We start from the raw sequence: 26,988 nt of genomic DNA on the forward strand, positions 1-26,988 counted from the left end.
TGGCCTCCTCCTCCTCCTCCTCCTCCCTGTTCCCTATAGGTGTGTCTCCGGGCTCTGGCGACCTGACCCACTCCCCGCGGAGACGCCAGCCCGAGAGGTCACCCTCCTGCAGCCCCAGCAAGTCCCCAGCGCGCCAGCCGAGTGACGGGCCATGGAAGCCGCAGATGCCTCCAGAAGCAACGGGGCCAGCCGGGAAGCCAGGGATGCGCGCAGCCCGCCGGGCCCCAACGGGCCCCTGGAGAACGGGGCCAAGGCCGAAGGCCAAGATGCCAAGACCAGCAACGGGCACTGCGGGGAGGCGGCCGAGGGCAAGAGCCCGGGCGGCGCCCCGAAGCCAGGGGAGGGCAAGAGCTCCCTGTTCTCGGGGAACGAGTGGCGGCGCCCCATCATCCAGTTCGTCGAGTCCGTGGACGACAAGGCCTCCAGCTACTTCAGCATGGACTCGGGGGACGGCAAGAGGTCCCCGTACGCCGGGCTCCAGCTGGGGGCCGCCAGGAAGCCGCCCGTCTCCTTCGCCGAGAAGGGGGAGCTGCGCAAGTCCATCTTCTCGGAGCCCCGAAAGGCCGCCGTGTCCATAGTGGAGCCCGGGGAGGCCCGGAGGAACAGCTACCCCCGGGCCGACGGCGGCCTCCTCCTGCGCCCCAAGTCGGGCTCCGAGGAGGTGCTGTGTGACTCGTGCATCGGCACCAAGCAGAAGGCCGTCAAGTCCTGCCTGGTGTGCCAGGCCTCCTTCTGCGAGCTGCACCTCAAGCCCCACCTGGAGGGCGCCGCCTTCCGCGACCACCAGCTGCTCGAGCCCATCCGAGACTTCGAGGCCCGCAAGTGCCCCCTGCACGGCAAGACCATGGAGCTCTTCTGCCAGACGGACCAGACCTGCATCTGCTACCTCTGCATGTTCCAGGAGCACAAGAATCACAGCACGGTGACGGTGGAAGAGGCCAAGGCCGAGAAGGAGGTAATTCGAGGGGGCATCTTCTCCACTGGGGGCTCCCGAGGGGGCGGGCCTCGCGTCTCCACTGTCCTGGGCTCTTTCAGAAGACACTTCTCGCCCCTCTGCACCCGCAGGCTGGAGTGGGGAGGGGGGGCTGGTCAGAGGCGGTTCCCTAATCCTCTAAGGCCTCAGGACACAGGGGCATTGCCTAGATGAGCAAACGGAGGCCTGGAGATGCCTGGGCGCTTGACCAGGGTCCTAGGAAATATTCAGGTCTGAGCCGAGAATCCATCTGGGCTCAGTGCTGAGCTCTGTGTCTGGCTGGAGGGTTTCTCCTCCTCCTCCTCCTTCTTCTTTTTAATTCTAGGGAGACTGAATTCTTACCACCTGAGCCGGACTGCCTGCTGGGGCAGGGATCATGCATGAGGAGGAGGGAATTTGGGGGCCACTTAAATGCTCTTTTTTTTTTTTTTTCCTGGCTTTACAGTCTGCATTTGCAGTACAGTGGCTGCTTGTTGCTTACTTGATCCCCTGGCCAGTCCCTTGACTTCCCCAATGGCCTCCTTCGTCCCTTTCTTTCATTGGGCTGTGTGTGGTCACATGTGTGTACATCTGTGCCTGTATGTGGACACACTTGGGGAGGGTTGCTGTCTGTGGGTGGGTGGGCTGTCCATATACGTGTATGTGCTTCATATACATGTGGGTGTTTGGCGCATACATTTGTACGCGCGATATGCAAGTGTGTTTGCATGAGTACTGCCTGTGTGATCCTGCCTTGTACCTCCGTGGGGAGGAGCAGAGGCGTGTGGAGACTTGTGAAAGTGTTGCACACGGAGAAGGTGTTCTGGGCCAAAGGCTCAGCTGTGGTTGCTGCCCCTTGCTGCACAGATGCTGGGCCCAATGTCCCACGACAGCCACGCAGCTGGCAGTCATGGGCACCCCCACCCCTCTGCCGGGGCGAACCTCCTGGTGCTCACTGTGGGACACTTGGCCTTCCTCAACAGCTTCTCAACCCATCTGAATAGGGCAGCCCAGGACCCCTCTGCGCCCAGTCTTCCTGATGGAGAGTTGGCTGATTACTCTCTTATGGTGCCCCTCACCCACACTCTGGGCAGAAGGAGATGGGTTACAAGTGGGATAAGACCCAAAGATCCTTTTTGGGAGTCTTGTTTAGCCCAGGAAGGTGTTCCCACTTCCTGGATGACCCCCAACCCCAGCCCGGCTTCTAGCCTTAGGCTGGGACACAGTGACAGGGCAGGGCCGTGGAACCCATCCTTCCGGAGCTTACTGGGGAAACCAAAACAGAACCAAGGGGCAATCATCTTCACTGGGTGCAACCAAAACAGTGCAGAGCCTCAGGCTGGTGTTCTGGGTCTCCCACCCAACCGAGTTCCAGCATTGGTTTTTACCTCTAGGTAGCTGTCGGACCACGGACAAGGCCCTTCCGTTCTCTCGGTCCTGGTTCCCTATGGTGTGGGACTAGATTGGTGGTCTTCAAACTCCGCCATGGAGTCCCTGGATTCTTGGAAATGTCAGGGATGAGGAGGGGGCAAATTGGTGCCAAGAAGGCAGTGGCTTCAGGTGCTCACTTCTACCACAAGCAATATACACTCTTGCATATCTGTATTTTTTTTTTAAGATTTTATTTATTTATTCATGAGAGACAGAGACAGAGGCAGAGACACAGGCAGAGGGAGAAGCAGGCTCCCTGCAGGGAGCCCGATGTGGGACTCAATCCCAGGGCCCCGGGATCACTACCTGAGCCAAAGGCAGATAGATGCTCAACCGCTGAGTCACCCATATATCTGTTTCTTAGAGTTTGCCTGCAAATTGCATCTGAAACCAGAGTATCACCTGAGGAAAGCCCAGGTGTCCCTGGAGGATGGGAAGGTCTCAGGCAACCCTCTGTGGAGGCACTGGGAACTTCGAGTTCACCTTCTGGTGCTTGGGGGGCTGCATAGGACTCAGAGACAGAGCTCTCGCCCTTGAAGGCTCATGATGTAGGTCAAGAGGCAGAGCTCAGACGCACAAACAAGCCCGGAGAGCATCCGCCCAGTTACACAGAAGCAGCTGTAGATCAACATCAAATCGTAGAGGGTGGAATGCCGGGCTGGCTGGAGTCCTAGCAATCTCATCTGTCTCTTCCTTCACCTTGCAGACAGGGACGCACACAGGCCCAGGGAGAGGAAGGGACCTCTCCAAGCTCATAGAGAGGGGGGAAGAAGTCTCCTAATTCTCTTCCAATATATATTTTTTAAGATTTTATTTACTTATTCATGAGAAACACAGAGAGGCAGAGACACAGGCAGAAGGAGAAGCAGGCTCCCCGAGGGGACCCCGAAGTCCCTGATGAGGGACTTGATCCCAGGACCCCGGGATCACACCCTGAGCCAAAGGCAGATGCTCAACCACTGAGCCACCCAGGAGCCACTCTTTTCCAATATTTGAGAGCAACTGAGGGGAAGGGCATCGAAGAGGTGGGATTCAGGATACCTGTGCTTTCCGGGGAAAATGGTCCACGGGAGTGACGTTAATAATGGGGGCTTCAGACAGCGTGTGTGTGTGTGTGTATGTGTGTGCACAAGTGTGCACCAGCGGCAGAGGGTAGGCAGGGAGAGGCATGGAGTGGCCAGGAGCCTGGGCTGGAGCACGACTGTTTGTGTAGGCTTGGCTTTGCTAGTAGGTCAGACGTGGGGGACATTGGCACACAGCAGGGTTAGTGGGTTGATTGACTGAAATGAATAAGCGTGTCAATCCTGGCATCCTTTGGAGGCATCCCCTGCAGACCCAAACATCAGCCCACACACCCTTTTTTGCAAGGAGCCCTGTCCAGAACCTGTTCTGCAGGCCAGCTGGTGAAGGCCCAGGTGAGGTCATCTTTGACCTATCTCGAATGGTTGCATGAGGCTGCAGATGACAGCCAAGGCCGTGGGTGCTCATCTCCTGGATTTCGACTCTACCTGTAGCCTCTGAGCAGAGGCGGCGTTGGAGAGAAGGCCACTTGACGTGAAAGCACGACGATCCTTCCTCTGGTGGACCCAAGGTCAGAATGTTCCAGGTCCACTCCACATGTTAGAAGGGGTCCCACAGGTGTACTCCAATCCACGCCCCTGCCTCTGGACGTTTCCCAGGCTGGATTAGGCTGATGAGATCACGATGTTCATACGCACCTTTTCTGTGTCTCACGGCCCCTCCTGTCTATCCCAAGTCCCTCCTGCTGCATTGGGTCAGGATGGAGGACTCCTCCTGGCCAATGACTGTGTGCTCCGGGGTGGGGGGGGGGTGGCCTGCCTGGCCCCTCCTCCTCCAGCCGCCCTTCCCTGTGTGGAGGGGCGCTCAGCCCGAGGCTGGCTCTGGGAGCATGAGCTCCCGGCTCATCCCCATGTGGACCAAGCCCTCAGCAACTCCCCTGCCCCCAGCAGGCTCGGTTCCCCTCTCTCCGCTGCCCTGTGGCTTTGCTTCTCCCAGTTCTTCCACGGAGGCTGAGCCACCAGGTCACCGGGCGTGGCGATCACCGGTCGGTCGTGGGCTCTGGGAGCTGTGCTGGTGTGGGCACTTGGGGCAGACAGTGGTGCCTGCGATTGGGGTACAGGCCAGGCAGAGGCGACTCTCCTGGGGGATCCTGTCAATGGTGGGGGCTGTGGGGGGGTGCTCCGGGACAGGGTGGGCAAGAGAAGAGACAGGCGACCTCTGAGGGGAAGCAGTTTATCTTGTAAACTCTTTAGAGACAGGAGACAGGGCAAGAAAGTGACAGGCTGGGAGACATTCCGGTTTTTATGGAGCGCACCTATGTGCCAGGTGTTTACCCTACTCCTGACAGCAGCCCCATAGGGCGTGAGCTACTGCACCTATTTTATAGATGAAGACATAGGCCCAAAGATGTCAGGACACGTCCCCAGAGTCACAGCACAGGGTGGCAGAGCTGGGACTCAGACTCTTCTGGTGGCTCCTTCCTCTCCACCTCCACCAGTTTACACTTGGTTTTCATAGGATGGCAGGCTCTCCTGGGGGCCGTCCTCAGAATGGAATCACCTGGAGAATCAAGACACAGCTTCTTGGGCCTTTCTTTGCCCCGGGAGGTGCTCGTTCAGGGGGTTGGGGGCCTGGGATCTGTATTTTTTAAGTCTCCCTCTGGGATTCCAATGTGTAGCCAGGTTGGGAATCGGGCATCTTGTCCCACCTCACCAGAAGGAAACTGAGGCCTGGGGAAAGGTGGGGTGACCTTCTCAAGGGCCCACCGCTGGTCTGGAGACAACCTGGGTGTGACTCTGTCTAGCATCCTCTTGCCCTGTCCCTGTCCTGACACCTGAGGAAGCAGACGGGACCATAAGCCCCAGTCAAGCGGACGAGTACTGGGCTATTTGACATCTGGGTGGAAATGGGGGAAATCTATCCAGCATTTCAGATTCTTATCCAGATAATTACCATTTGTCTGAGAGTACAAATTTGGCAATTAACTGGCTCATTTGGCAAATATCAGAGCCAACGGCCCATGTAGCTAAACCAAGCCTGAGGAGGATCACAGCCTCATCTCCCCTGTCCCCGGGGGGCAGCGCAGGTACATATGTCCAGGTGAGTGCTCAGGTGTGTCTGTACCCCAAGGCCCAGGCCTGTCGGATCAGGGGCGCCACCAGGGCCTGTGCCATCACTTTGCTCTCAGGGAAACCTCTGCTTTCCCCAAGGCCAGAGGGATTTGCGGCAGGGTGGCCTGCCCAGGGCCCATCCCAGGCAGCAGCACGAGAGGCAACCTGACGAGTGTGGGAGCAGGGAACAAAGGAGGCATTTAGGGACAGGCCTGGGCAGGGTGGAGGGAATGAACCAGGAGTAAGAGGAAGTGAGGAGGGAGGTGGAGGCAGGGATGGAGGGGTGGGGAGCTGGGGCCACATCAAATATCAGGGGCTTTAGTCAGATTCCAAGAGAGGAGGGGGAGGGAGAGAGAGCTGGGGCCTCCGGGGGCGATGAGGGTGCCAGGAGAAAAAGGGGGTGACGAGGGAAGAGGCAGGATGACCAGACTGTTCCATCGGTGAGCGGGGGAGCCTGGGCAGGCCTAAATTAGCAGGAGTGAAGGGACATTGTCCCGGAAGATTCGGAGCAGAGCCTAGAGATTAAGAGGACACATAATGAGATCTGAGCCCGGAAGGGCTTTCTAGCTGTGAGAACTCAGCAAAGTTCATCATCTTTTTAGGCCTTAGCTTCTGCATCTGTAAAATGGGGTAACAACCTTTGCAGATTCAAGAAGAAAACGCCTGGCACATAGTAATACTCAACAACACAATTTGTGTCCTTCCTTCTCCTCATGTTGCGGGGGGCACCCAGTATTTGGGAGCCTTCCTGTGTTATATTCTTTCCTACATCCTGCCTTTTTTTAAAAAAAAAATTATTTATTTATTCATGAGAGACACAGAGGCAGAGACACATGCAGAGGGAGAAGCAGGCTCCCTATGGGGAGCCCAATGTGGGACTTGATCCCAGGACTCCGGGATCACACCCTGAGCCAAAGGCAGACGCTCAACCGCTGAGCCACCCAGGCATCCCTGTCCTGCCTTTTCCAGCTTTGTGCGGCCCTATTAGCAGGGGAAAAATTGCCCAGAGCCACATAGATGCTGGATACATCCCCAGGGAGGGGTTGCACACTCCAAACCCTCCTCCAAAGCGGGGAGCCCTCATCCCAGAGGTGGCAGTGCAGAGCTCCCAGTCCCGGGCCCCTTCCCCCATCCTGCTATGTCCTGCAAGTCAGGTCTTGCGAGGCCCCCTCCCAGCCTGTGTCCAACTTCCCCTGCGCCCCAAAGAAAATAAGATGAGTCTCTCCCCTGCCCTGAGTCGTCCGCCCACTGCTGCAGACAGTGCGTCTCTACTTTTGACCCTGCCCTGGCATGTTTCCAGATCAGGAGCCTCCCCCTCCTGCCCTCTCGGGTCACCGGGGGACACCTCTGGCTCCCCTCGCTATGCCTCAGCCAGCCCTGCTGCCCGCCTCCCCGCTTCCCTTCTGCAGGATGGCCCCCAGGGTCTGACTCCCTCGCCCTCGGTCTGGGCTCTTCCCGGTTCTAACACCCTTCCTTCGTACTCACTCCCTGCTTCCTCCTCCCTCTTGGCCAGTGAATCCATGCTTGTCTGGTGAGACTTCTCACCCGTAGGCCCCCACCCAGCCTCGTGCTCCCACGGCTCCTGGCAGGGACCCCCAGCACCTCTGCTCACTCCACGGGACTCCTCGGGCCTTCATCTGCTCCGCTCATACCTCCTCCCACTGGCAAGGTTGGCCTAGCCTCGTCCCGTTCTCTCCCTCCATGGCCTCCAGGCTTCAGTTCTCCACGATGCAAGCACCTGTGTGCACGCTTCCCCCTGTGTCCCGACAGTGTACACACTATCCCCGGACCCAATGCAGTGGCACCACCGAACACCTGTGCCCACCCCCTCGCTCACCTGTACCCTGCTGGCCTGCTCGCCACACGGCGGCCCCTCTTCCAGGCCTGGTGTGAGTGAGAGCATCCGGCAGGGCTCCTAGTCCATGGAAGGTGCCCCACACAATATGAGGCTGGCCTGGACTCTTTCTTTCTCTTCTTTCTTTCAGGTTGATTTCGGGAGGGATTTATTAGGGCGGGTGGAGGATGAGGCAGGGGGGTGGGAATGCGAGTGTAGGGGGAGGGCGGGTGGGTGGGCTGGGTATTTCGAGTTTAGTTCGGTCTTTCGTTTTGCGGTAGAACTCCTTCCCTTCATTCCTTACTCCTTCCTTCCTTCCTTCCTTCCTTTCGTTCTCTCTTTTCTTTCTCTCTTTCTCTTTCTTCTTTCTTTCTTTTTTCTTTATCTTTCTTTCTTTCTTTCTTTCTTTCTTTCTTTCTTAAATATTTTCTTTATTTATGAGTGACAGAGAGAGAGAGAGGCAGAGACACAGGCAGAGGGAGAAGCAGGCCCCATGCAGGGAGCCCAACGTGGGACTCGATCCCAGGTCTCCAGGATCACGCCCTGGGCGGAAGATGGTGCTAAACTGCTGAGCCACCAAGGCATCCCCCCTGGACTCTTTCTAAGGCCTTCATTTCCCTGTTCCCAGGTCATCTCATGATCCCCGGGGGGTGATCCTCTTACTATGTCCATGAAAGATAGACCCACTGAGGCATGGAGAACTTAAGTCACGTGCAAATGCCACCTGCTTGGAAGTGGTGGTAACTGGGTTCAAATGTTTGGACTCCTAGTCCCAAGTTCTGGACGGATTCTCTCCTGGATCCCCCACACTGTCCTTTCTCCTGGGTACAGGCCCCACACAGGTACAGGTGAGAGCGAACGCACTTTCATTCTCAGCTTTCCTGTCCACCATCAGGCCTGGTTCTGTGGGTGCCGAGGTAGGGGCAAGAAACCCAGGGACCAGTGCCACCCTCCCCCGCCCCCGCCCCGCTTCCGCCAGGTCAGGAGGTGTCAGCCGCAGTGAGGATGGCTTCCAGCTGTCCCATTGACCTGGAGCCAGGCTCAGGAGCTCTCCTGGGGTGGGCCAGGTGCCTGGCACAGACCCATCACCCAGCCCTTTGTTTCTTCCTTATGGCTCAGAATCTTCCAGGCCACTGGATCTGCCACCTGCTATGTTCTGGGCTCTTGGGCTCTGCATTCTCGGGGTGTGTGAAGGGTGAGTCTGCGCATCCACAGTGGGGTCTCATCCCTCTGCTCCCCACTCTCCCAGCACTGTGTCTATTGGCACCTGGCTTCTCCCCAGCTTTTTTCTAGAAATAAGGTTGAATCCTATCCTCATCTCCTTTCGCTCCTTTCCTCCTGACAATCATTTTCCATCTCTGCGAATGGCATTTTCCATGTTGTGGGGTTTGCAACCCATTACTGGTGGGGCAGATGCTTCCTGAGAATGTGGAGTCTCTTTGCCTGGAGAGCCCAGGAGTATGTGTGGGCAGAGAGGGGGTGCAAGGTGGGATCGGGGGCTCTCCGTCTGGGACCTCCACAGCTCTTGACTGGGCCTTCCCATCTCCTCTACTAGCTCCCTGAGCTCTGGGCACCCTTTCCAAGAAAGCCAGGGAAGCTCTCCCCACCACCAATCCACTTCCCCAGGTGTCTGTGGAGGGAACCCAGTGAGCACCCTGCTGGCCTGGTGGAGCCCTCCAGAGGGGCAACACGTGCCAAAGTCTGTATCCCTCTCAGGACTCCTTGCCAACAGAGCTCACATTCCTAGCGGTTTGTGGCTTCCTCATCTTGACTTTTCTTGTGGGTTCCTCAAAGAGATAGCTGGAGAAAGGCACGGATCTCCGCTCAAAACCCAGGGTAGTGGGGAGACCATGAGCACCCCAATGCATTCTTGGATGCCTTAGTCTTTCTGCCTGTGGGTGGAGATCACCCACCAGTCCTTCCAAGCTGGAGGGTACTTTGAGAGCACTGGCAGGGGCCCCAGCTAGAACAAAGAGGTGCCTCTTGACTCGGCTGAATGGGCTTGGCCTTAGCTTCATGCCCCCCTTTTGTCTCTGTTGTAGCTGCTTTCCAGAGAAAGAATTTCCCCAAATGGAAGGAACATACTTTCCATATCCATTAGAGCTCACATCCCAAGGCACCCCTCATGGGTCCTCTTCTCAACCTCACCCCAGACCCCAGCAGCCTGTGTCCTCCTCTGATTGGAGATGCCTGGAATCTCTGCTGATCTTCCCTCCTCCTCCCTTCACTGCCTCACTGGCCAAGCCTCCTCCAGAGACCCTGAATAGAAGCCCCTATCTTGCCCAAACTGCAGACTGCACTGCCTTTCCCATAAACAGGTTCATAGCTATACCTGTCCAGACGGAGTCCCTGCTGGTTGCAGCCCGGGCTCCTGCTTGCAACACAGGCCCCACGTCATGGCATAGAAACGCTGCATACTCTTACGGCCCCAGGACACTCCCTGGGCTGGGCTGGGCCAAGCTGGGCTGTGTCCCCTTTCTCTAAGCTTGAAGGAAGCAGGAGATTCCTTTCCTCTCTCTAGGGCCCTCAAATCCATTGAAAGAAGGGGGGGGGGCATAAATGAACCATCCCTCCTGCTCACTTTGGGTGGAGGGACCTGGTAGAGGTTTGGTCCTTCTAAAGGCATGGCTGGGATGTCTAGCCCCCGAGGCCCGAGTTCACAGCAACATAGTGTTTGACTTATTGCCAGATCCCTGGTGACAGGTGTGATGCCTGGCATTTCTGAGGTCCCGGCAACTGTTTGCAGAATATGGGCTGAAGGGCTGAGTGGGGAGCCCTGCCCAACTTGGCTCCCTGGCTGGGCCCACACCCTGATTCTCTGGTGCTCTTCAACCTCCTCCCCCGGACTTCTCCAACTCTGGCTCCTTCCCTGCAGACAGAGCTGTCACTGCAAAAGGAACAGCTGCAGCTCAAGATCATTGAGATTGAAGATGAGGCTGAGAAGTGGCAGAAGGAGAAGGACCGCATCAAGGTGAGCCACCCCCAGACCTTGGCCTTGCTCTATGCTCAACCTGCCTGTCCTGACTGGCAGGAGGAGAGACGTTGGCTCCAGGCCTCAGGCCCCCATTAACACCCCACACTTATTTCTTCTGGGTTTACCCACCCTTCCGGGATCCCCACCAATTTCCCTTCTAAGTCTAGGCCAGGCATTCAGTTGGGATCTTATCCATTACCTCATGCTCGTTTGACATCATCCCAGCAAATCAAGACCCTAGATCAACCTGTCCTCCACTGTGTCCTCCAGGATCCTCTGCTGTCTGCTCCACCCACCAGACCACCCAGCCACCAAATGCATGACGTTGACCTTTAACTTGTGCCAGTATGGTTAGATGCATGACTGCTATGGTTTGAGCAATTAGAAACCATAATCTGAAATCACTGACTCTTGACCCTGGCTGCATAAACAGCTTGTCAAATTCACTTTCTGAATGATGTTTGGTTCTAGTTGAGGTTTCATTAAGTGCAACCTGACTCATAGGAGAATTTCTGGGTCCATGGAGTCACCCAAGATTGGAATGATGGCTCAAGTCAACCCACCCAGGGGAGGAGTCACAGATAAGAGTTGGCTGTAAACAAACCTGGCCATCTCTGTCAATAGATGGCATCCCTTGAATGAGATTCTTAGCCAAACAGGCTTGCTGGGTGGGGGCAGTAGAAATGCCCTGGTTCTGACTGTGGGGTGGGGACCTAACAATACACTTGGCTAGGGAGGTTTTTAAAATTCCTGAAACCCTCCTTCCTCTCTCCTCTCACTCTGGACCCAGAGCTTCACCACCAGTGAGAAGGCTATCCTAGAGCAAAACTTCCAGGACCTGGTGCGGGACCTGGAGAAGCAAAAGGAAGAGGTGAGGGCTGCCTTGGAACAGCGGGAGCGGGATGCTGTGGACCAAGTGAAGGTGATTGTGGATGCTCTGGATGAGAGGGCCAAGGTGCTGCACGAGGACAAGCAGACCAGAGAGCAGATGCAGAGCATCAGTGACTCGGTGCTGTTTCTGCAGGTACAAAGCAACTCTTCTACCATTCGATCCTTCAATCCTTAGGTCCACCTTCCCAGACCTTTATCCAGCATCCATCTGTCCATCATCCATTTGTCTACCATTCCTCATCCATCCCTCCTTCCTTCCTTCCTCCATTCCATCTGTCCATTTAACTTTTCCATCCAAGCCATTTCCCTGCCTACTCTAAAGATGGCAGCAAATATCACCTTGTACCAACTTCAGTTGATATGTACTAACAGTGCTCCAGGCTCAGAAGGAAAGAGTTCTGGGATTGACTAGTGAGGTGTGCTCAGGGTATGGGGTGTGTTGTAGAAGTGCTGCCCATGTGATATCCTTGACTTTATCTGTCTATTCATCCACTCATCCTTCCAACTGCTGGAGAGTTTTGGGTACCACTACATGCCCAGGACTCTGCTGGGTGCTGCAGAGAATAGAGAAGTAGAAGACATGGTTTTTGCCCCCAAGGAGCTGCAATTCAGCTGGGAAGATAAGACATGCACAATTAGAGAGCAATACAGAAGAGTATGTAATTAAATGATAAAGCATGTGGTTCAGGAGATAAGTGCCTATGGAAGCTCTGGGAAGGGCAAGCACGTGGGAGTAATCTAACACAGCTTTGTAGAGGAGGTGGAATTTGAACTGGGTCTTGAAGGCTCATAAAGGTTTGAGAAAGAAGAGGGACTTTCCAGTGAGGGGGAAGGGAAGAGAGAAGCACAAAGTGCAGAGGCAGGCTTCGAGCGTGGTATGAAAAGGTGAAGGTAGCACCATGACTGACCCAGAGCGTTCTAGAAAAGCTCCTAGTGTTTTTACTCCCAAAGACATCGCAGCTTGTATCACTCTCATCAACCCCTGCGAGGTAGGATGATGTGTCCAGTTGTGTGTGTGTGGCGGCGGGGGGGACCATGCAGTCCCATATCTGATGACTAGCGCCCTCAAGGTTGTTAGTGTCTAGTGGAGTTTAGTCAAACCCAAGGGGGGCTAGTTAGTAGCAGAGTTGTGTCTAGAACCCAGCCTGTCTGGCTCCCAGCGTTGAGCCTTCCAGCTGGACTGAGAACTCCCTGCAGAGAAGGGTCCCCCCCAGCTACTAAAGACCTATAGAGTTAATGGCTTCTTTCCTTCCTTGGTAGGAATTTGGTGCATTGATGAGCAATTACTCCCTCCCCCCACCCCTGCCCACCTACCATGTTCTGCTGGAGGGGGAGGGCCTGGGACAGTCCCTTGGCAACTTCAAGGATGACCTGCTCAATGTGTGCATGCGCCATGTTGAGAAGATGTGCAAGGCGGATCTGAGTCGTAACTTCATCGAGAGGAACCACATGGAGAACGGTAGGTCTGCCCTGCCCAGGGCCTGCCCCAGGGCCCTGGGCACTTTCCTCCCAGGCCGATCCCTGCTGCCTGGGTCAGCATCCAGCCAGTTGGCCCCTCATTGTTCCAAACTACTTGTCCTGCCCAAGGTGTTGGGACTGGGACTCAGGGATTGTAGCCTCCATTGAACCGGCTGCCAAGGTTATGCGGTGTTCCAAGGGCCCTCAAGGACAGTGGGCATCTGGGCCCCGGCTGCACAAATGCCTCCTCTCTACAGGTCATCCATCAAACTCGGGGATTAATTTCATTCAGATCTACATCTGATGATGGGGCCCAGTCCAGCAGCTGTGTGGATGATGCCACTTGTCAGGGCCAGATGCTAACCTGGTGACTTTGCAGACTCCTGGAGACACGACCTAGAACCGCATCACGCTTGGAGGGAGATTTGCCTGTCACCGTGGCTGCCTTGAGTGGTGTTGAGCTGGGAGGCTGGAACTGGCCCAGTGGGCTGGGCTGGGGACAATGGGGCACATATGTCTCAGTGATTCACCAGCTCCCCTGAAGTCAGCTTCTCTGTGAGTCATGCTGTCCCCCATGGAGGCCAATTGAATCACCTCACAGAAAGCCTCCTCATCTGAGAAACTACTCCATTAAGTCTTTTCTCACCAGCCCAACCCAATCCCTTCAGGATCTGAAGCTAGAGCACTTTCCCCCAAGGCCCCATCCTGTGGCCCAGGCCCAACACAGGGCTTTAAGGACACTTCTGGCCCAAACACCCCAAGGAAGTGGTCTCTGTCTTTTGTCTCCAGATGGAGCATGTGATTTCTTGGGGATGAGGAGGGGGTAATAGTGTGCAGGTGTGCTGGAGTTGAGGGGTGCATCTATATATCTGGTGATGGTGACATCACACAGAGTTCCTGTGAAATGTGGGGGACATTCAGTTACACCTGAGGGATCCATGAGTCACTGCAGCAAGACAACCACTTGGCTTCAAGAGGCATTTGGATCCTGAAATCCTCCTTCTGATGACAATGGTGATGACATTAACGGTGGTGGCTGGCAGTGCCTGAGGACTCCCTGCCTGCTGGCTTCCTGTGAGCTCTTTGCTTACAAGGGCTTACTTTCCCTGCAGAATGCAGCGCATTTCACAGACGAGAAGGCCAAGGATCTGAGGGTCCGAGGGTCTGAGAAGTAGCTTTTCAAAGGGCATGCAGCTGAGCTGGGGACGTAGTTAGGATTTACACTCAGCTACTCGGTCTCCTGTGTCTTCCCATGGCTGGTGGCCATGCAGAGCAGTTGGGGTGTGTGATGATCATGGTCCCTGGGGTACAAGCCTGGGGAGGGGGAGGGCCTCTGCTGAGGTCTGGCCAGACAAATGAGGATGGCTGTGACTGGGCCAGGGTGGCCCATGAGCCTTGTGGGGACCTCTGCCTGCTGCCCATCCATATGCCATTTCTAGGTCATGACTGGTTGGCCACAGCCTCTGAGCAGGTGTGGGCCTGTGCCCTGTGCCCTGTACAGGAAGGTGCTGCCGGGAGCAGGATCGGTGCTGATGTCAGCAGCCCTGCACCTGTGCCTGGAGCCCTGGGCCTCCACGTGGGTTTGTTAGTTTGTTGGTTGCTGCTGTATTGTTGTTGGGAGTGTGTCTGACTATAGGGTGGTATGTGCATATGAGGGGGTGGTGGGGTGGTGGGGGGGGGGGAAACGGGTGGCCAGTGAGTCAGACTTCCTCTCCTCCTGGATGCCAGCCTACCCATCAGACCAGAGACTCAGTCCTACCCTCAAAGGCCTGGGGACTGGGCACCAGAGCATAGTCCTCCTGAGCTTGTGGAGTTGGGGGTGGGGGGATGGGGAGCATGGGAGGAGGGCTGGGCCAACACCTGGGAGGACACGGGGTTGCCTCCTGTGTGTCAGGCCCCTGCTAGGTACGGGTGGTGGAGATGAAGGATGAGGGCCTGAGCCATTCATTCCCTCTCTTGCCCTGGGGAGACAGAGAGGGAAGGACAGAGGGAAAGTAGGAGGTGGAGAAGCAGTAAGAGGAAGGAGTGGGGTAGAGGGCAGCTGGGGGAAGGCCAGCGAGGCACCACAGATATGTTTGGGTTTGGGAGTATACTTGAGGGCGGGGTGGGGCAGGGAAGAGTCAGCACCCCCCCCCCCCAACTCAGCTCACTCCCCTCTGCATGCCTCTGCTCAGCCGGCTGGATCCCTGGCCCTGGAGGCCGATGCGAGGACCCCAACCCATCCCCTTGGGCTGCCGAACGTGGCTGGGACAAAGTGATGAAGTAGGGATGAGGGCTCATGCTGCCCCCAACTCTGCTCTTATTGGCCGTGTGACACTGGGCAAGTGACTTTGCTTAACTCCTGAGCCTCAGTTTCCTTGTCTGTCACATGAGGATCTCCATACCAGCCCAAGGGTGGGCGCTGTACACAGCACCTTGTGAAGTGCCAAGTGCTGTGCCTAGCGTGTTACTCCCAAGGGCCCGTCGAGGAAGTAGGTGGCTCACTGCAGCCCCTCTCTCACCTCCTCGCAGCTCAGGAGCAGAGGGCATGCTGGGCAGGCCGTGGCCTGCTCCGAGGTTGGAGAACCTTGCCTGTGCCTGGGCCAGGGTGCCAGGGGCCGACCCAGCAGAGCCCATCAGCTGGGCATCCCCAGGGGCCAGCTTCTCCTCCCCACCTGCCCCTCTGATGAGTGACCTCTGTCCTTCCCAGGGGCTGACCATCGCTACATGAACAACTATACTAACAGCTACGTGAGCGAGTGGAGCGCACCTGATACCATGAAGAGATACTCCATGTACCTCACGCCCAAGGGTAAGGGAGGGCACCCTGCCCCTAAGGGTGCTCTGGAGACCCAGCTGGGTCCCCCTGTGGCAGAGTGGCCATCGCTAGGTTTGCCTGGGGAAGTGCTGGCCCATACCCGCTGTCCCGGAGGAACCACGAGCGGTGTCCTCTTTCGTCCTCAGAAGCATCCGGGTCAGAGATACATTACTGGCACCCTGCCCCCCACGGCTCCCCTCCCTGGAGCTCCGGCCCCTGCCTCCAGGCCAAACACTTCTTTCCCTTTCCTTCCAGAGGGTCTCCCGGCTGCTGTTTTCACCAGCAACCGTGTGCCAGGCCTGAGCTGGGTTCTGCTTCTGCTCGAGTCTTGGTAGTGCTGTGGGGGGGGCTGGTCCCCCAGAGCCATTCTGCTCCTCAAGGGCAGGGAGACGGGTGGCTGGCCTACCTTTCCTCGCCTGTCCCTCCCTGCACGCAGCCTGGCCCTGAGCCCTCCTTCTCGGGGCGCTGGACGGTCCCAGCCTGTGCCAGTCTGGGTGGAGGTATAGACCAGAGCCTGCCTGTCTTCGCCCTGGGGAAGCCTGTTGCATTCTTTTGCACCAGCAACAAACCACAACAATGCCCGTTACATAAGGGTGGGTGTGCCAGGTGTGTCAGCCCTCAAATAAAGGGCATGTGTATTTGTGTGCACGTGTGTCAAGGTGGTCTTGAGAAGAGTGGGGGGTGTGGGGAAAGGTGAGGAAGGAGCTGTGGAGACGTGGGGAAGGCACGAGGTGCTGGGGAGGGGAGCCTCCGGGGCCTGGGCACTGATTCACACACCTCAGACGCGCACACACACCGTGGGAAGGGCGTTGGGGATTTAGAGAGATGAGCTCAGTGGGAGGAACCTGGTCTCTCCACCCAATTTGAAAACAACACCTGGGCCCTGGCAGAGACCTGGCGAGGCACCTGAGCACCCAAGTCCCCCCTGCCCCACATTCCTGGTGTGGGCCAGGCCTGCCAGCCTTGCCCCTTTCCTCCCCGGGGTGCTGTCTGGGGGGCCTAGTCCTGGGAGCGGGGGAGCCAGTAAGCGGCACTGACCAGCCTCCCCAGTGTCCCTTACCTTGGCCAGTCATTCCGAGGACCCTGATGGGCACTGATTCCCCAGCTGGCCCCTGCTTGGCTGCCCCCTGCTCCGTAGGAGGCTGAGGGGGGTGTGGGTTCCACTGCGGGTCATGGGGAGGGGAGCAGAGCAGCTGGGGGTAGAGGCAGGGACACAGACCTGCCAAGATGTTGCCCTCAATCCAGGACCTGGGGACATTGGGTAGGTCACTGCCCTCTCAGTACTCCCACCTGAGAAGAGAGAAATTTGGCTCACATGCTAGGAAGCCTTTCAGCTTGTCACTGAGTCAGACGGTGACATTTGTAGGTGGAAGAAACAGGTTCATCCGGTGTCCCTGCCCTTGTACTGAGGACAGGAGGAAGGAGGAAATCTGCCCTCTGGGAGCTCCCAGGCTCAGGGTAGAGGCGAGGGAAGGGCCAGGGAGAGTCAGCAAGGGGATGGGGAGACAAGGCCACCCAAGGGCCAGAGGTGAGTCTGGGAACTCTGGGGCAGTAGGCCTGGGAAGTGAGATTTCTCCTTGGAGGCTGGTGTCCGGGCCCCTGGAAGAGGGGCCGTGTGCTCTGTGAAGAGGCTTGGCTGTGATGGACAGAGGGCACCCAGGTGTGAGCAGCCAGAGGGCAGAGGCTTACAGAAGAACTAGCTGGTGCTTGGCCGGGTGGTGGGCCAGAGCTGGGAATGGGGTCGCTGGTTAGGTGGGAAGGGAGGAGCTGATGGAAGGACGCTGACACATGTGGGAAGCATGTAAAGTGGGAGTATGGATCCCACTCTGCCAGCCTCTCAAGATTGTTCTGAGAACCCAAATTTGGAGGCTTCTGTGTAATGTAAGGTCTTATCCCTGGAGGGGGAAGGACCTGGGAGATGTTCGTGGGCACCGGCTCATCATCACTGGTGAGCCCTCACTTGGCCAAGGGCCCAACACCTGTGCCCCCCACAGCTGCCATGATCCTCCTTCATCACGGGCACCCCATCTCCCAGCCTCTGGGGTCTCCATCATGCAAGGAGTGGCTCAGGAGAGAAGTGTTGGCTTTTCCAGCCTTGGTGATCCTCAGAGCCCCCAGGGAGGGTGACCATACCAGTCTATGCAGGAGGCTCCAGGTTTGTACCTGAGGCTCTTGTGTACTTACCAACAGTCTTCCTTTCACTGTTAAGCGTCCTGATTGGGAGGGCAAATTAAGTGGCTGCCTATGCTAGACCCAGAAGAGCTGTCTTAGTGATGGAACCCAGGTCCTGGGACAGGCAGTGGGGGCTGGATGGGGACAAGGAGTCCCAAATAACCCCCTCAGGTCAGAAGCCACGGGCCTACCTTGAACCAGACTCACCTTCTTGCAATGATGGTTCAGCTGCATCTGCTTCACAGGTGGGGCCAGGACATCATACCAGCCAGGGTCCCCCAGCCGCCTCTCCAAGGAGACCAACCAGAAGAACTTCAACAATCTCTATGGCACCAAAGGTGAGAGGACGGCTCAGCAAGGGGATGGGCAGGGCCTGTGGGGGGTGGGCGATGGGCGATGGGCAGGGGGGCTGGACTCTCCAATGTGAGGGGAATGTGGGGAGCTAGGATGGGCTTAGGGGCCCCAAAACAGGTGGGGAGGAGTCCTACTGAGCTCAAAGTGTGTGTGTGTGTGTGTGTGTGTGTGTGTGTGTGTGTGTGTGTGTGACATCATTCGTTAGTCTGTGGAGAGGGAGCCGGGCACCTCAGCATCCCTGGAAATCCCTGAGTCCAGGGAAGTCTTCTTTTCCCTGAAGGGTGAGCCAGGGAAACTGAAGCAGGGGTTTGGGGTGGAAGCTTCTCTTAGCAAGTATCGCGACACAGGGACCTGCAGAGGACCTGGGTCCTTAACTGATCTGTGTGCACTCCTGTGTTGAGAAATCACGGTGGTTAAAACAGACTAGTGTAGCTGTAAACAGAATGCATGGCGTGGCATGTAAGGGGGCTGTCCCTGGAAAGCCGGGAGGTACTGCTGCCATGCCAGGTGAGTGACACGCACTTAAGACCCAGAAACAGGGGATCCCTGGGTGGCGCAGCGGTTTGGCGCCTGCCTTTGGCCCAGGGTGCGATCCTGGCGACCCGGGATCGAGTCCCACATCGGGCTCCCGGTGCATGGAGCCTGCTTCTCCCTCTGCCTGTGTCTCTGCCCCTCTCTCTCTCTCTCTCTCTCTGTGACTATCATAAAAAAAAAAAAAAAAAAAAAAAAAAAGACCCAGAAACAGTGAGAGAGGGGTGGAGACGTGGCTTCCTCCGGGAGAGCTGCCAAGCACAGATACCCCTCTGCCCGGTGCACCAAGGGCACCGTTGTGCCAAGGGTAGGGCCATGCGCTCCAGAGGCCCAGGTTTTTGGAGGCTCTGGGGTACCTGCCAGCCGTGTGCAGGGGGCCGGGCCTGGGGCTGCTCCACCAGAACCCTGCCTCAGATGTGGCACCGGGAGGTCTGAAGAGGGGAGTGGAGGGGCCTCTTCGGTGAGGACATGGGCCCGGGAGATCTGGACGGTCAGGGGCACCTGTGGCAGGGCAATGCCCAGGCCTCGTGTCAGGACTGGATTCGCGTTGTTACCGCCACATGCGGGGTAGACCGTGCGCTCCGGGAGAGCAGAGGCTGGGTCTGTCTGGCTCACTGCTGCAATCCCAGAAGGAGGGCTCAGCAAACACGAGTTGGAAGAGAGGAGTGGACAAAGAGGTGAACGAAAGGATGGGCCTCTGGGCCCTCGGTGCTCACTGGGGGCCGTCCTGGAGAGCCTCCGGAGGACCCCGTGGCAGGGGGTTCACCGAGGGGCGGGTGGGCAGCCCTGGCCACTTCTGACCACTGAGCCCCGCTGTCAGGCCCCCAGCCTCCTGCAGGGAGTGGTGGGACAGGACCGCCAGGACTGGGCCCGGAGCAGGTGCATCACTGTGGGGGGCTCTGAAGCCCCCCAGACTCGAGTGCCCTCATGGTGCTCCTGCTGGTCCTTCCGCACCCTCCCCACTGCCTCTCTCCTCTAGACTGTGGGGCACTCATCAGCCTCTTCATCTCGGCAAACAGAATTTCAGGACTTGGACCTGCTGCCTTTGTCCCAAAGTTTAGCATGTGTTTCTGTTTATTTGCTTATTTGTTCTTTCATTCACCCGCCAACCATACAATGGTATCTTCTAGGGACCAGGCACAGCGCCAGGCGCTGGACGTGATGCTGGGCCAGACGGGCATATCCCCTGCCTCAGGGGGGTGGGGGGGGTGCAGGATGACCTGAGACCTGGGGCTGAGGTACACAAAGACTTGAAGGAGATGACAGGGAAGCCGATGCCAGAAGACCCAACACATCTGTTAGGGATGGGGAGCAGGTGGGGCAAGAGAGAGCCAGGTGTGTGCGGATTGCTCAGGGGCAACCTGGGTGCAACGTGGAGCATCGGGGAGGGGCTGAGGGAGGTGAAGCCAGGGGGTGGGGGTGGTGGTCAGGGTGCAGCAGCAGCCCCTGAAAGCTTAAGGACTCGGTACCTGAGTCTGAGGACAGTGGGCCCGTAGGTAGGGCAGGGGCATGAGGACGCTTTGTGGTTTAGGACAACTCTGATGGCAGGAAGCGTGACGGGGACTGGGCAGAGTCGCAGAAATGGTCTCGTCCGGCCCCCCACCCCCCACGCTGGGCCACACCGGTGTGACACCTCTCCCTGTGTCCGGCCAGGTAACTACACCTCCAGGGTCTGGGAGTACTCCTCCACCATCCAGAGCTCTGACGACCTGCCCGCAGTCCAAGGCAGCTCCTCCTTCTCTCTGAAAGGTGAGCCCTCCCCACCCTGCCCTGCTTCTCCCGTCTCTCTCCAAGCTCTGCGATGGTCTCTGCTCCGTCACTCACCAGCTGTCCACCCTGGAGGGGACAGACCCTGGCCCGAGAGCCAGGGAGCGGTCAGGGGAGGCTCGGCAGCACCGGCGTGGGTCGGAGCTTGCTTCCGTCACGCTGGTCCCTACGATGAGCTGCACTGTCAGGGGGCTGGGGATGCCGTACACTCCACACCCCTGCCCCTGACCTCCCCAGGGTGCCTCCATCAGGGCCACCTTCTGAGTCCTCCTGCTGCAAAGTTCAACTTTGTTCATCCAGCAACAACGCCTCCGTTGACTCTAGAACCCCGTGGCTGCATAGCCGCCGCCAACAACCTGCAGGGTCAGAGTCCTGTCAGGGGCCCTCCTTCAGGAAGGAAGGGCCGGACCATCTCTAAAGCCTCCCGAGTCTGAGTCCGCTCCCCAGACGAGGCTGAGGGGTCAGTGCCTCCTGTCCCCTGAGGTTGGCCAGGGTCCTTGTGTCTCTTCTGAAAAGCCCTAGGACAGCTCTGTGGGCTGTGGTGTAAGCCAGTCCGTCTTCTGACCCCTGAGACATCCCGCCTGGAAGCAACGAGAAGCAGGCTGGCTGGGGTTAGGGAGACGGAGGGAGGCAGGCCCCCAAGCAGTGGTCTTCGAAGGTGGCTTTACCGTTCAGCCGTCCCTTCCAGGCTGGAATCCCAGCCTGTACCCAGGGCAGGGATTCTTGGAAGGACCAGCTAGAAAGGAATATGACTGGAGGGTCCCCAGCCCGCAAGACCCCCAGGGATGTCCTCTCCCCAAGCCAGGGCTGGGAAACTCTGGCACTTGCCTTGACCTGTCTGGCTCCCAGCAGCAACTCCCTGCTCTCTGGTCAAACCTGGATCAAAGGGAAGATGGTCCCCTCCCAGCTGGTGTGATTTGGAGCTTCCATATGCTCCCCCAGTATCTCCCCCATCGGCTTGTAGCACCTCCCCTGGCAAAGGTCTTGCCCTAGGAGAGCCCCTCCTGAAATACACCGAGCCCCAGAGGAAGAGCCCAGGAACACCTGTGGTCACCTCCACACAGATCAGCTGGGAGCGGCCCTGGATGGCGGGTTCTGGGCCGGGGCCTGCCCGTGTGCAAGCAGAAGCCCCGCCTGTGAGGATGGCCCCACCTGCACCTACTAGGGCCACCAGAGTAGCAGCGCGCCAGGGTGAGATGTGACTCCCTCTGGCCCCTCGTGGGACCAGGCCGTGCTGCTAATGCCTCTCTCTCTCCCATCAGGCACTGGGAAAGTCCCCTATCAGTTCACCACCTTGGGACAGGCCACCACAGAGTTTTCCAAACCACTGGACGGCAGTGGGCGGTTTAAAAATAATCCTGGTACCTGCCTGTCTTCCCTCCCCTTCTCCCTCCTACAGCAGGGCAGACGGGACATCCTCTGGGGCTCTCTGCCATTTCTAGGGTGTCCTGGTCCTCCTCCCCAGAGTTCCCTGGAAGACGATGCATCGCCCCACCCTGCCCCACCCCGCCCCACCCCAGCACCACTAGCCCAAGCTCACCCTTCCCCTGGATTTCTGTCTGCTGCACAAGGCTGGTCTCCTGGACCACACCTTCCCCCCCATCCCCATCCCCATCCCCATCCCCATCCCCATCCCCATCCTCACCTCTCTCGTGGCTGGCATGGGTTTTTCTTTCTGGGAACTAAGATTTGAGATCTGAATTCCCCCTCTGTCCCATCTGCCACTCAGGCCCCGTGGAACCCTCCCTTTCTAAGGTTGCAACTCCCACAACCCCCAGATGCAGGGGGAGACCTGGGTTCTCTGCTCTGCGTCCACCGTCTTGCTAAATGCAAACCAAAAGGAAAGGTCAGCCCGGCTGGCGGCCTGGCGGTGCTGAGCTGGTTTCTGGGCTTGACCAGTGCACCCCCCCCCTCAGAGCAGGCCAGAACAGGGCCCCGGGCTGCCCCAGCCGAGGCCAGACCCTGTTATTTCTTGAGCTTCTCCTGTTGGGGTCAGAGTCTGCTCCTTCCTAGGCTCCACGGCTTGTCCCTGCAGGCCGATGGCTGAGGCCGAGAGCTTCCCACAGCTCTGTGGACCAGAGCCCCTTACGGATCCCGCTGGGCTGAGGGGAGCAGGGCAGGCGGGAGGACCAGGCCCAGAACGCCGTGGCCTTGCTGTCTTAACCATGGACTTTGGCCACATGGCAAACAACTGCTGGGCCCCAGCCCCAGCCTCCTGCTCCTGGACCTGGTGACAGGCAGTGGAATGGGGCAGGAGGAACATGAGGACGGGTTTGGGCGTCCTGCAAAACCTGGGCTCCTAGCCTGGCTGCCACTTCCTGGCGGTGCAGCTCGGGGCAAACTGCTCACAGAAACAGGGTGAGGCTGAAGGAGAAGATGTGTGAGGTCCTGCAGGGTGGTGAAGGGTGGGCCCTGTCCCGGCAGCCCGGCAGTAGGAAGGGCGCCTCCTGGTGGAAGCCCTGGCCGGCTGTGCCCGTGGGAAGGGGCGGGGCCGTGGGGCACCTTCAGGGCAGGTGCAGGGGGACATCCTTACAGAGCAATGAGATCCTGACCTGGATTTGGGGGCAACGCTCCCCTGCCCCCGCCCGGCCCAGCCCACCTGGCCTGTTCCTCCTCCCTCTGTTTGCCTGGGTGCCTCCTCCCCTGGGCCGGCCTCCCCAGGATTTTCCACCCTGCCCACCCCGAGGCTGCTGCACACCTCTTCAGGGGTAGCTGTGCTTGGTAGCGGGCTGGCTGGAGCTTGGTGGTCACTTGGGAGCCGGTAGCTGTGCCGCTAGGGCCTCGGCAGCCCTGACGGCCAGGCCCTGCTCCCTCCGACCAGCGCCTCTCGTCTCTGCAGGCTATCCTTCCCTCATCAGGAGCCAGAGCCCCAAGGCCCAGCCCCAGACCTGGAAATCTGGCAAGCAGACACTGCTGGTGAGTGAGGGGCTGCCAGGACAGCCTGCCTGGGCACAGACGCGTCCAGAATGGGCACTGACTGGGGCTCCCCGGGGGACAAGTGGTCACCAGTTGCCCAGGGGACGTGGTGGGAGGATGTGACATCTCTGGGCCATGGGATGGAAGGAGGGGGTGGCAGTGGCCTGAATTCCTATGTTCAGCAAAGGGTAGTAGAGACCCGGGACTAACAGGCAGCGGACCTGGGCACTTTCTGGGCCTCAGTTTTCTAATCTGTAAAGTGGGCAGCCCTGGCTTTTTTTTCATTTGGCAAATGGTGGCTGCGTGTCTGTACTTGCTGAATGATTATGTCCCTATCAGCTCTGGGAGTGTGAAATTCTCATCCAGGGGACGGACATCCTAGTGATGGGTGCCCCTGCCCCTTCCCGGGGCCATTCCCCAGCTCTGACAGCACAGAGGCCCTTGGGGTTATAGCATGATGAGACAGAGGCTGTAGAGTCCGGAACAGATATATTTAGGGGTTCAATAGCTAATGGCCCTGAACCACACACAGGAAAGCATGGCCTTGGGGCCCAGCCAGCTCAGGGGATCCCGGGTGAATCAGATTCCCTCTTTGAGACTCAGTTTCTTCGGTGTTATAAGGCAGTACTGAGTTGAGGTGATCCCTGGTAGCCTTTAGACCTGACCGCTGCCCGGGACCTCAGTGAGTGGGGGCTGCCTTCACATGCTAGGCCTCCACCTCCCGGAATGCTTCTCTCTTGGAGCTGAAGCAGTCCGATAGCTGCCCCGAGATGTGGGTGGCATCATGGCTCTGCTGGGGACAAGGGCCGGAGTCCCCAGCTCCCTGCTGTCTTTGCATTTGGAGGTCAGAGCATGGGGAGGTGATTTGCTCGGGGCCACAGTGGCTGGGGCTGGTTTAATTGGAGAGAATCTTTAATTTGCTGGTGATGGGAGCTAAGTAATCGTGTGTGTAATTTGGAGCTGGGCCCAGGGGCACGGCGACAGCAGGACTGCACAAAGCAGATATGGGGAGGGGAAAAAAAAAAAAAAACCAGGGTTTTTGTTACTGGACTGAGTCCTTGCCGTGCCTGCCACACACTCTTCCACCTCCCGGAGCCTGGGTCCCAGCGGAGAAAGCTCATTACCACCTGGAGACGCTTGGCAGGGCAGGGTTCTGGTGTCTGCCGCTGGCAAGCAGTGCTGGAAGCATGGGGGCCGGTGCTGGGACACGAGGAAGGCTGTCCTGGGAGCCAGGACGCCTGGGGTCTGGCCCCAGCCCTCGTGCCAACCTGCCGTGGGGACTCGTGTGAGCCATTCTTCCTCTGCTGCAATCCCTCCGTCTGTAGCAGGAGTCGGGTGGCCCAGCCTTCCAGAAACAAAGACTTGAGCCATTCCTAGGTCTATTATCGATTGCTTTGGGGTCCAGGCCCTGTTCTGATGCTAAGAGCTGTGTGACTTGGGCTACGTCTCTCTCCTTCCGGGGCACCTCTGTCTCTTGCATTTGTTTCATCAGTGGCTTAACCAAGGTCTGAGCTAGGGACTCGGCCCCACATTCCACAGCCCTCCTCTCCCCAGCGTCCCGCTCTGGGCCAGTTGTAGGGCAGGCAAGGAGCTACTAGGGGATACCAGTTTCCAGGCCGGCCTGGAAGGTTGAAGGCAGCGGCTGGGAACATCCTTGGTGTCTCCTGTGCTGGCATCAGTGGCATGTGAGGAGGGTCCACTCTCTGACCCAGCTCAGGGACAAAGCCGCTTCCAGAGCCCCACAGAAGGCTGAGTGTGCTCACATAGGTCAAGCAGCAGCTAACCCGGCCTCCTCGTGGCTGGAGGGAGATTTCTCAGGGCCCAGGTGAGCTGACTGGGGGCGGAGGGGGTGCCACACGCAGAGCTGGCGGGAAGGTTGTTGCTGGCTCCGCACTGAGGACGCTCCCTGAGTGAGGGGCCGGGATGAGAGAGGCGTTGGGGCTGGGGAGCCCCCATCCGTGGCGGGCTGGGCAGTAGGTTGCCTTCTGTGTACCCTCTCTGTCAGGGGAATCGTGCAGAGAGAACAGAAGCAAATGCCTAAAGCCCTTGGGACTCAGAGCAATTCAGAGACATGGTTGGGGTTGTAGGGGGTGGTGGGGAGCTCTGGAGCTGGACTGCTAGGGCTTGAATCCCAGCTCCCCTACTCACCAGCTGGGTGGCCTTGGGAGAGTTGCTTAGCCTCTCTGTGCCTTGATTTGTTCATCTATAAAATGGATATGATACTAGTAACCCACTTAATTGGGCGGCTGTAAAAACTCCATGAGTCCTTCTAAACAAAGCACCTGTAACAGCACAGCGCCCTTCTGCAGAGGTGAAGGTGTGGTGCGAATGGGAGCCGTGGCGGTGCTGGGTGGTGGTGGGGGGATCCTAGGCCACAGAGAGAAGGTTTGATGGGGGGGCTGAAGTTTATGCTCACCAATCAACCGGTGAGAATGAGCTGATTAGGAAATGAACCCCGAGACTCCGATAATATGGGGGCCCAACCCTGGTCACAGGGTAGTAGAGCCTGTGGGTTAGGTCACAGGCCCCTAGAATCATGGGTTTTGAAGTACTGCTGCTTCCCCAGGGGTGGGGTGCAGGGGGGTTAGGCTAGGGTGGGTCTGGGTAATAGGGTCAGCTGCCCTCCGCCCTCCCTAACCACTCTTGTTTCACCCCCAACAGTCTCACTACCGGCCGTTCTACGTCAACAAAGGCAATGGGATGGGGTCCAACGAGGCCCCGTGAGTTCCAGGCAGGCAGCAACGCGGCGCTGCTACCCCTGCCCTCCCCGGCTGATCCTGCTGCTCTTGCTACTGTTCTCATCTGGGTGGAAGGGAGCCTCCCCCCGCCCCCCCTCATCAGCCACGCTCCATCCAGGCCCCTCCCCGGCCTTGGGGCTTCTAATGGTCACCATCTTTCCTGTGCTCAGAGGCCAGCCATCGCAGGGCTGGGACATAGGTGGGCTTCACTAGCCTAGCCCCCCACCCTCCTCTTGGATGTAATTGCTGGGGCCCCCGAGGGAGCGGCCTGCCTCTCCTGCCCGTGCCCCTGCCGCCTCGAGGCCTGTTGGCCATTTCTCTCCAAGGCTCCTTCCCTGTGATGTGGTCAGTAGGGGCCTGGCCATGACAGGCGCCCAGCTGCCATCCGCACGGGCCCAAAGGGCCCATCAGGAGAGTGGCCCTGAGCGCCCTGCCCTGGTCCTGCCGACTGCTGCCCAGCCTGAGCCTGCAGCCCTGGGCCGAGCCATCATCCCAACCACTTTGGGTGTCACCGTAGCCACGCCGAGTCCGAGGTCCCTGGGGACGGGCTCTCCTGGCTGCTGGGATGGTCTTAGCCAAGATCTCTCCTCTTCTACCAGCTGAGATAAGCCAGTCCCTCAACATGGTACAATCCTTCCATGAAAATAGCCACTGGCCCAGCTGCCCAAGGGACGTGCCACGCACCTGCGGAATCCTGGGGTTCTCGCTGCGACGGGAAGTGGGCGGGCTGGGGACACTGTCTCGGCTGGTAACTTGCAATTTTCAGGTACCTGCTGCTGTAATTTTTAAGGGTGGCTTACCCACTGGCCGCATGGGTCTTCCTCCTCCCTCTGACTACCTTCCATGTCGCACGCTGTCATGGGGCTCAGGGCCTGGAGAGAGGACCAGAGCAGGAGCAGCAAGGTGGGCTCCCTCCTCCTCTCACCAGCCCTCCTGAGGGCCCTGGGCGGGGGGGCAATGGGGTGGGGGCCGGCTGGCCAGGGGAGGAGAGGGCGACATACAGCTTGGGCTTTCCCCTCCTGAATAAACCAATGATCACCGA

The 26,988-nt window shown here is 58.3% G+C and overlaps 1 protein-coding gene across 2 annotated transcripts; it reads left to right on the top strand.

Moving 5' to 3' along the window:
- TRIM29 (tripartite motif containing 29) lies at positions 1-26,988 on the top strand. 2 transcript variants are annotated; one of them, XM_038535905.1, is made up of 10 exons: positions 1-955; positions 10,224-10,319; positions 11,113-11,346; positions 12,474-12,672; positions 15,361-15,462; positions 17,886-17,978; positions 20,179-20,274; positions 21,555-21,653; positions 23,132-23,208; positions 25,870-26,988. In XM_038535905.1, exons 1-10 carry the CDS (start codon positions 152-154, stop codon positions 25,930-25,932), a joined length of 1,863 nt encoding a protein of 620 aa, XP_038391833.1. In that variant the 5' UTR covers positions 1-151; the 3' UTR covers positions 25,933-26,988. The 2 variants fall into 2 exon arrangements, with proteins under 2 accessions (XP_038391833.1, XP_038391834.1); XM_038535906.1 differs by lacking the exon at positions 21,555-21,653.

This window comes from Canis lupus, chromosome 5 (genome assembly GCF_011100685.1).
Source record: "Canis lupus familiaris isolate Mischka breed German Shepherd chromosome 5, alternate assembly UU_Cfam_GSD_1.0, whole genome shotgun sequence".
Taxonomy (NCBI): domain Eukaryota; kingdom Metazoa; phylum Chordata; class Mammalia; order Carnivora; family Canidae; genus Canis; species Canis lupus.

Bases quoted from the DNA above. Each gene is read 5' to 3' on its own strand.
- TRIM29 (XM_038535905.1), top strand. From the start codon at position 152: ATGGAAGCCGCAGATGCCTCCAGAAGCAACGGGGCCAGCCGGGAAGCC. The intron at 956-10,223 runs GTAATTCGAGGG...CCTTCCCTGCAG, and splicing joins AGGCCAAGGCCGAGAAGGAG to ACAGAGCTGTCACTGCAAAA. The intron at 15,463-17,885 runs GTAAGGGAGGGC...TCTGCTTCACAG, and splicing joins CATGTACCTCACGCCCAAGG to GTGGGGCCAGGACATCATAC.